The sequence below is a fragment of the Talpa occidentalis genome, unplaced genomic scaffold (genome assembly GCF_014898055.3).
Source record: "Talpa occidentalis isolate TD23 unplaced genomic scaffold, MPIMG_talOcc4v2.1 talOcc4.4, whole genome shotgun sequence".
Taxonomy (NCBI): Eukaryota; Metazoa; Chordata; class Mammalia; order Eulipotyphla; family Talpidae; genus Talpa; species Talpa occidentalis.
In genome coordinates this window covers 60,790,807-60,800,580 of record NW_023604295.1, presented here as the reverse complement: position 1 = coordinate 60,800,580, position 9,774 = coordinate 60,790,807, and the positions used below count along the sequence as shown (strand labels likewise).

At 32.7% G+C, this 9,774-nt stretch overlaps 1 protein-coding gene across 1 annotated transcript in view; it reads right to left on the bottom strand.

The window, feature by feature from the left end:
- Nucleotides 1–2,558: 2,558 nt before the first annotated feature.
- Nucleotides 2,559–9,774, bottom strand: part of SENP7 (SUMO specific peptidase 7) — a 168,385-nt gene continuing 161,169 nt past the window's right edge. The window contains exons 21-24 of the mRNA XM_054700652.1: nt 8,895–8,938; nt 8,738–8,806; nt 8,307–8,457; nt 2,559–4,945 (exon numbers count right to left, since the gene is read on the bottom strand). Of these exons, the coding sequence (XP_054556627.1) occupies nt 4,808–4,945; nt 8,307–8,457; nt 8,738–8,806; nt 8,895–8,938 (402 nt within the window). The 3' untranslated portion in view covers nt 2,559–4,807. The remainder of the gene's footprint in view (nt 4,946–8,306; nt 8,458–8,737; nt 8,807–8,894; nt 8,939–9,774) is intronic.

Sequence of the window (9,774 nt, the reverse complement as noted above, 5' to 3'; positions counted from 1 at the left end):
CTTCCAGTACTCAGCCACATCAAATAGTATTTTTAGAGAGACTATATTAGAGATAAAAAGAAAAACTGTAGATTTTTAAATACCTGTTGATGGATGCTTTTCTTCTGTCATGACAAACAGCAAAACACCCAGAAAAGTCTTAATAAAATGAGGAAACATAATCAATTGGGCCAAAACTGAAGGAATGAGAGGCCAAAATCCTTGAGTATCCAAAACCTTAAAACTTCCAGTAACAAATTGTTACAGAAAGATCTACCAGTTTGAGATTTATACCTGTCCCAAAACCGTTTTAAATTAAATAAAAATGATGTTCTTATAAAATAACCTCTCACTCCTTTTCTGAAATACCCAGCATGCTTTGAAAGCATGAGAGGTAAGCTAATTAGAACAGATGGGAAGAGACAATTTCTTCTAATCTAGCCAGCTAAGCTCTTTACTAACACTCTCCTTATGTCCAACAAGTTCATTTACAAATACTGTATTTCACATATAATAACGTTCTATGACTTTTCTGAATATATTAGTCAAACCTTATAGATTCTTGTTTTCTCTGGCTTCTTCTAAAGCCTAATATAAGAATAACTATACCTATATCTATCTACTTCAGACTGACTTACCTATCTACTTCAGAAATGCAGAGCTACATAGAAAATTGGTTTTGTTGTAGTTGTTTTTATAATAAAACCACTATTCTGTACATTTCTCTCCTGTATACAAAATTTTAACATCTTGCACCACAACGCTGTCCCTTTCCTCACCTATTAAATAGGATTGGAATAGTGTATCTATCTCATGATAGAGTTGCTATGAGAACTACTAGACAAAAAATGCTCAAAATAGTGTCTGACACATACAAAATATTCAATATAAATGAAAACTGTGTGGTATCTTTGTTCTTTAAAATTGCTATTAAACGTGAGACCCAGTTTGTTTATTTACATTAAAACTTAACCAAGAAAAAAAATGAAGATTTTATCTGTGGTCCGATATGGATGAAACTGGAGGGGACTATTCTAAGTGAAATAAGTCAGGAGGAGAAAGACAAATAACAGATAATTTCACTTCTATATGGAACACAGGGAAACAAAATAAAGGAACTGATGGAACTAAACCAAAACTAGAAACATGACTACAACATTGAATACTAGAGGGGGATAACCTGAAGGGGTACAAACAAGAGAGAGAGCAGATCCAGTGGTCAATGGGTGCTTTGGTGGTTAAGTGTGGTATGATGACATGCATCTGAGGAGGTATGAACCTATAACCCTAAATCAGATAGTGTTGTAAACCAATGTTACCTCAATAAATCATCTCATAATCCACATTTTCAGTTCTCATACAAGCTAACAAATTTAAATGACCATTAAAAATACATGGATGTAGAAGCATTTTCAAAATATTGGTAAGAAATTTTTTTGCCAAAATTTACTGTTGAAAGACAAAACCTGGAAATTTCATTACCAAAGTTCTATTTTAAAGTCTCAAGAGAAGCTTCATGTTGACAATTCAGAATAAGGGAGAACTTCTAGACATTAAGTATTTGTTGCAAATTATTCTGTTTGATGGCTTCATATAAGCTAGAAAATCTGAGAATCACAGCATTCTAGAAATATTTCTGTACTTAGAATGAGAAAACCTGGACTCAAATTTTGTTTTTTACCGTTCAATCTTTGATTTTGGTATATTATGTAAACTCTTTGAGCTTATTTTACTCACCAAAGATATGATAATTTCTCCTGAGATCAAATAGTTGCTGGGAATAATTAAGGAATATTAGAATAAGAGAAGTTTATACAAATTGTTTTTTTTTTGTTTTTTTTTATTTTTTACATCATTGTTCATTTTTAAACAATATTTGCTTCCCCCCACCCCCTTGTTTATACAAATTGTTATGGAAAAAAGAGGAAAGGGAATAAGTAATTCAGTTTGAGCAAATATAGGAATGAAGATGTTTGAGTTATGTTTTAAAAAAAGAATTACAAGCAGTGAAAGAGTGCTCTAGGAAGAGGGAATAACATATATAAACATGAGGTATGGAGGTACAATCCCGCAATGCCCACTGCACACAATATCTGTGATCTTAAGTCTAAAGTCTAAAGTCTTAAGTCTAAAGTCTTAGGTCTAAAGTGACTTTCATACTCACCAGACAACAGTCCAAAACGCAATTAGACTACAGGCAAGAAAGCAGTGTTATCAAGATAGTATCAAGTAAGGCATCTTCATCTAGAATCCTTTAAGAGTCCTGGCTGAACCTTCCAAGGCCCAAAAGGGATACATTCAGTTATAACAGAAATGACCACTTGGGTGGATGCAGACCATACCAGCATACGGAAGCCTCACACAAACAGAATTGTTATCTTTTAAAAGCCGCTGGTCAAAGTTTCCATATTTCCAAAAGGACAAGAGACTCTACAGAGAGAAACAGAAGCTGCACCCTTTCTAAATCCTTTCCAATAGGATTTTATAAAGTTCTGGAGCACTTCAGAAGATACACGTCCATTCACAGTTCCTCCAGTCCAGACACAATTCAACAATTAAAGTTTTATTTTTTGCAATCAAAAAATATTGGTACAGTACTGAAAGAAAACACACGATCATTTCCTACAGAGAAAGAGCTTACGCTTGGTGTAAGTGAAAAGTAATGAATGATTTTATATGACCGAAAGTAGGTGACAGTGGAAAGATGAAGACAGAATATAATTTGGAACCAGTTCTAAAAAGTTTTCTGTATGACAACTCTAGACTATTTTTTCCACTAACATAAAAAAAGAAGTTGATTTTAAAGGTATTAAAGTTTCCCTAGTTCTTAAAAAAAAAAAATGACATGTACTACCAAAGAAACATTATGGCCATTTTACCAGAGAATATTAAAAATGATTATATGCCCATTTTTCCCATTAGATTATAAATAACTCAGGAATAAGAGGTATGATTTATTTATTGTACTTAGCAAATTGGCTGTTAGCAGTAGATGCTCAAAAATTATTATCTGAACTATCAAATGAACTACATGCGACTTATAATCATAAGAAAAATTAATGTAAGCATCAGTTATATGTCTTGCAATGGGTATCATATAATTTAAAATCGATTTCTAAGAATTGATCGTGTTTCTTAAGAAAAAATGACACCTCAATTTGAGGATTTGGAAACATGTTTAATATAAAATGGTGATATTCTCAAAGCATTATTTCCACATGAATTTAGGCAAGGAATTGTAAATAATCTTCAAAACATGATAAAGAACAGTGGTAATTGTGAAAAACATTTAAACAAAAAAGTTAAGAAGTCACAAGAACATGTATTATATAATTGCTTTCCAAAATTAGATGTACAAAATAATAGTCATCTTTAAAAGTCCCCTCCCACACACACAAATTGGGAATGAAATATTTAATTATGACTAACTTTACAGGAAATCCACAAAAGACAAATGTCTCCTAACAATAAAAAGATGATGACAAGATTAACAAAAGCTTTAAAACACTGAGGTTTAACTGACAATCTCAATTCACATGATTTTGAAAAAAAAAATAATTCCAAATTTTATCTTCCTCTTAAATTGCCTTTGCTTCACTGCTTTATATATAGCTACAATGTAAATCTAGATGTTTAAAACACAAGATTAAAATGTCTTAAACAGTTTTCTAATGTAAGAAATACACTAAAATCACTCCTCAAAATATTCCTGATAACCTTAGAAATGCTGTGAAGAGTTAAAACATATATAAACCACCATCACCACATGAATTCAGAACTGTTACCTGAACATTTAATAAAATATTAAGTTCCATGGTGCTAAAAGGTCTCTAAAAACTACAATTTAAAAAATATAAAAGCAATGACAGCAATCTGGCTTTGCACTAAATAGTGGATAAACAGCTATAAAATTATATATTTAGTTCTAACAATTAATAAATAAATTTTGAGGGTATTTTTTTAAAGTTATGGGGACATCAATTTTATCTTCTATACTTAGAGCATCTGTGTACATATATTCTGGGATAATGAAGGAGTCAACATTTATATAGCTATACCCCAAACAAACTAAGTTGAGCTACATATATAACTTTAAAAAACCTATTTTGGATAGCTAAATTTTTTTGTTCCAAATCTCTCCTAAATGAAAGAACTAAATTCTCAGATCCCCACATATGACATCAAAAGAAATTGGGGGGGAAATATTTACAGCAGAGTAACAATTTCATTTAGCAGTTGACAAAAAAATAAGCTGCACTTTGAAAGAGTGAATTTTCACCATCTTCCTAACATTATATCTTATTACACTATACAGAAGGGATGCCGTCAATGGCATTTTCTGAAGCCTTGATACGGAACTCTTTATAAAAATACACAGTATTTATACTGCATGCTTGAGTTGCAAAGAATAGAAGTATAATGTGACTTGTCAACAAATTTGACAAGCACGGGGGCTGGCACCAGGGAGGATCTAACTCCCTTTAACCCCCATTATGTGGAAGTACAGATCACAAAGTTTTATTACCTATAAAAACATTCCCACATTACATGTGCTATTGCATAATTCAAGCATATTTATTATAAAAATATCAGTATTTATGAAATCTTAATGTCTATCTGATAAGTTTATCTGTATCACTCCCATTTCCACTCCATCTCTGAGATCCCAACAATTCTAGTAATATATCTGATATATTTTAAATAACACTCAATGACTTATAAAACTACTGCAAGTTATTTTCTTCTCTGTGAGCTGGCTAACACAAATGCTGGTAAGCGGCTTTCCAGTAATCGTACAGGACATCTGTGTCATGTCTGTCAGGATTAACTAACTCCTGCTGGCCTTCTGTTGCTGTAAATGAAGTTTCAAAATGAGCTCTCGGATATCTTCCCGTTTGGTCTTTATTACATGACGAGGAAACCATTTCTCCAATTGAATCGGGAGCTCAAAGTTAACAATAGGGTCCTAAAGAACAAAGAAAAATGCAATGACTTTTAGCCATATAATTTCAAATTTGCTCTAATTTCATTTGACAAGAAATGAGGAATTTGTTTTTATTTTTTTTCACATTTAAATTTTTTTTTATATTCCCCATACAATTACAACCCCGTTATTTTGACCCCAAGCCCTCCTTTCCCCGCCCCCCCCCCCCCATAGAGTGTCTCTGGTTCATAGTTGTTTGTTGATTTTGATATTTTCTTTCTTATAGTTATTATTTTTCCTGGTCCCTTATTTAAATTTTCTAGATTCCTGCTATGAGTGAGACCATCCGGTATTTTTCTTTTTCTTTCTGGCTTATTTCGCTGAGCATGATCCCTTCCAGCTCCCTCTAGGTTGCTGCAAATTGCATGTGTTTATCTTTTTTGAATGCTGAGTAATATTCCATGGTGTATATGTACCACATCTTCTTGATCCAGTCATCTATTTTTGGGCATGTGGGTTGTTTCCAAAGCTTAGCTATTGTAAATAGTGCTGCTATAAACATAGGGGTGCAGGTGCTCTTTGGAGAGGAATTTCTGTTTTTAAACAACAGCTTTACTGAGATACAATTCACAGACCATACAATTCCACTAAGGGATTCAACTGAATAGTTTTTAGTATATTCACAAGAGTTGTGTGATCGACACCACTCAATTAAGTTACTAAGTTTGAACATCAAAATCAAATACCTCTGTCCTGCCACAATGCACATTTAGGTAGATTAGGGCAAACAGAATTGGTAAATAGAGAATGATTCAATACAGTGCAAACTTCACTGCTTTCTGGGACTTTTTCTCCACATCTTTGCCTCTTGATATAGGCCATTCTCACAGGTGTGTGGTGGTCTCTCACTGTGGTTTTGATTTGCATTTCCCTGAGAGTAAGTGATGATGAGCATTTTTTTAAGTGCTTTGCTGGCCATGTGTATGTGTACTCTGGAAAATTGTCTGTTTAAGTCTTCTACCCATTTCCCGATTGTGTTATCTGCTTTCTTTTGTCAAGTTATGTGAGTTTTTTGTAAATCTTGGGTGTTGGCCTTGTCTTATATATGGCGTGCAAATACTTTCTTCCTTTCAGTAGGGTGTACTTTCATTTTAGTGAGTTTCTTTCACTGTGCAGAATCTTCTTAATTTCATGTATTTGCTTATCTTTAGTTTTGTTTCCTTTGCCATTGAAGTAAAGTCCCCAAAAACATCCTGAAGTCAATATTGTGGAGTGGTTTGCCTGTTTTCTTCTGTATATTTTAGGGTTTCTAGTACTGTATCCAAGTCTTTGGTGCAGTTAACTTTTGTCTATGGAGTGAGACAGTAGTCAAATATTATTCTTACATATGGCTGTCCAGTTTTCCCAAAACCATTTATTGAAGAGACTTTTCTTTCTCCATTTGTTGCAGATTACTTATCCATATAAATGTGGGTTTATTTCTGGACACTAACGCTATTCATTTAGTTTGTGTATCCATTTGTATTCCAACACTATATTAAGATTACTATAGTTTTGTATACTTTGTAAGTTATATAGTTTGAAGTATGGAGTGTGATACTCCACCCTTCCTCTTTTTGTCAGGGTTGCTTTGGCTATCCAGGGTCTTTTGTGTTCCCATATAAACACACAATGTTTGTCCTATTTCTTTGAAGAATGCCATTGAAACTTTGACAGGGATTGCACTGAATCTGTATATTGCTTTAGATAAGTAAGATGGTAGTTCTAGCAATGCTAATTCTTCTTATCTATGAGCAGAGCATACCCTTCTATTTTTTATGTCTTCTATTTCTCTTAATGATGTCTCATAGCTTTTATTGCACTGGTCCTTCCCCTCTTTTGTTAAATGTACTCCTAGGTATTTAATTCTTTTATGATGTGATTGTGAAGGGGATTATGTTCTTGATTTCTTTCTCTTTTAGTTCACTGTTGGCATACAGGATTGCAACTAATTTTTTTATTTTCTTACATTGTTCATTTTTGTACAATATTTGATTTCTCTGCTCAGGTATAGTCCCTATAAATCTTCCACAATCATATCACCTGTGAACCATCACCATAGTCCCTTGTGCTCTTCCCTCCCCTGTTTTGACTCATCTCCCTCTCCCTCCCCTGCTGTATGCCTCAGATCTATAGTTTGCCTGCGAGTTTTCTTTTTTTTTTTTTTGATCCTTTGTTCAGTTTCTCTATATTTCTCCTATTAGTGAAACCACCCCATAATTTTTTTTCCTGCTGATTTGTCTCACTTAGCACAATCCTTTCTAGCTCCATCCATGTTGCTGCAAATGTCATGAGTTTATATTTTTGATTGCTGAATAGTGTTCCATTGTGTATATATACCACATGTATATATGTGTATATATAACACATGTGGTATAGATACCACATCTTTTTGATCAAGTCATCTGTTTTTGGTCATTTAGGTTGTTTGCATATCTTAGCTATTGTAAACAGTGCTGCAATAAACATAGGAGTGCAAGTTTCCTTTCAAATTAAAGTTTTTATGTCCTTTGGATAGATTCCTAGGAGTAGAATCATATATCCATGTTTAGTAATCTGAGGAACCTCCGCACAGCTTTCCATAGTGGTTGGACCAGTTTGGGAATGAAACTCATTTTTGCACATTGATTTTGGAACCTGTAATTCTGCTGAACTGATTGTTTCTAGGAGTCTTTTAGTGGAGTCTTTAGGGTTTTCTATGTATATTATCATGTCATCTGCAAATAGTGATAGTTCCCAATGTGAATTCCTTTTATAGCTTTCTTTTACCTAATTGTTCTAACTAGGACTTCCAAAACTATGTTGAATGTTAGTGGTAAAAGATGAAATCCTTATCTTTACCTGATCTTAGAAGAAAAATTTTCATATTTTTCCCACTGAAAATGATGTTAACTGTGGATTTGTCATATATGGTTGTTATTATGTGTAGGTATTTTTCTTATTCCTCATTTTTTAGTTTTTTATCATAAATGGATATTGAATCTTATCAAATGCTTTCTCCGCAGCTACTGCAGATCATATGATCATATGATTTTTGTCTTTTCTTTTGCTGCTGTGGTGAATTAAATTCATCCTGAATCAAATTATTTTAAAGTTCTTATCTGCTAATTCCAATATCTGGATTGTATGTAGTTTTATTTTTCTCTTTCTTAATTACCTATAATATTTTCCTGATTCTTTGTTTGCCCAGTAATTTATGATTGGTAATTGTGAATAAAAAACTTACTTATGATGATGGTTGTTAGACTTATTGTGGTGATCATTTCACAATATATACAAATACTGAATCATTGTTGTATACCTGCAACTAATATGTTATATATCAATTACATTTGAATTTTAGAACATTTATATTTTTACATACCTTGAAGAAGCTTTCCACATATTGCAGCAAATATACTCCACAATCACTGCTATTATCTTGCTTAGGAACTTTAGGGCATAGGTCCACCATGTTTGTTTTGCTGAATTCACGGTGAGTTTTTCGTTTGACTTCCCACTCTACCTCTAAATACCTTAAATAATGAAAGAGTAGAGTGTCTAGAGTAGAAATGTATTTACTATCATGCAATATTTTCATAAATATAGAAAACATTTGCTGACAGCTATGTTGCTTCAAGCCAAATTAATATAACAAATTATAATACGTGATGCTTCAAAGTTACTTCACATATCACATGGTCAGGATAGATATAGTTTTTGCAATTCTGATATAGCTTCAGCAATTTTTAAGGTAGCTTCAAAATTACTAAGGCTTTAGACAACAAAGTGAAGGGTGAAACTGTCATTACTTACTCCCGCAAATTCTGAACTGTGTTTTGTACAGAAGCAGCTTTCAAGGAATCTAGTATAAGAATGCAAGGCCTACGAAAAGCAAAGGAAGAAATTACAATGTAAATATCTGCATATGAAATAAACCTAATTATATGAAAAAAATATAGCATATACCTACCTTTTACACATTTTCTTTGGTGTTGACATATTCCTCTCAGTACTCTGAAATAATATTAATTTTTATGATTTTGTAGTTAAAACAAGTTTGAAAAAATATTCAGTTGTTCTATAAAATGTTTCAAACAACTGTGGATCAAAATTTTAAATAAGAATTCTTTTCATCACCTGAAGTGAACTAATTTCATTTTTTCAAAAATTCACTGATTTATTTTCTTGTACTGGTGAAACAACTGCTTCCCCCACCCCCAATTCTATAGTCAATTACTATGGGTTCTAAAGGTAAGGTTTAAAAGTTTATGAGTACACTTTTCCATGTAGTATCAAGAAGTTATGGGGTCAAAAAAATATACAACTTTAATTACTTTTATTCAGAGTTACTATCTTAAGCAAAAATAAACAATTCAATTTAACCTTTGCTTACATACATTCTCTAACTCAATATAGGATGCTGGTAGAGACACATTTTTTTCCTTTGAAGCACAAGAGTACAGAAGGGATCATGCTCAGAGAAATAAGCCAGAAAGAAAAAGAAAAATACCAGATGGTTTCACTCATAGCAAAAATCTAGAAAACTTAAATAAGGGACCAGGAAAATGAATAACTATAAGAAAGTGAAACTCAAAATCAACAAAAAACTATGGCCTAGAGACACTTTATGGGGGGTGAGGGGCGGGGAGGGGAGGGATTGGGGTCAAAATAAGGGGGTTGCAATTGTTTGGGGAATATAAAAATAAAATTTATTTTAAAAAAAAAGAGTACAGTATTTTTTTTCCTTTTTTCCCCCTTTTTTTATTATTAATTTTTTGACATCATTGTGGATTTTTAAACAATATTTGCTTCCTCCCACCCCCTCAGGTGTAGTCCCCATAGAGTTTCCT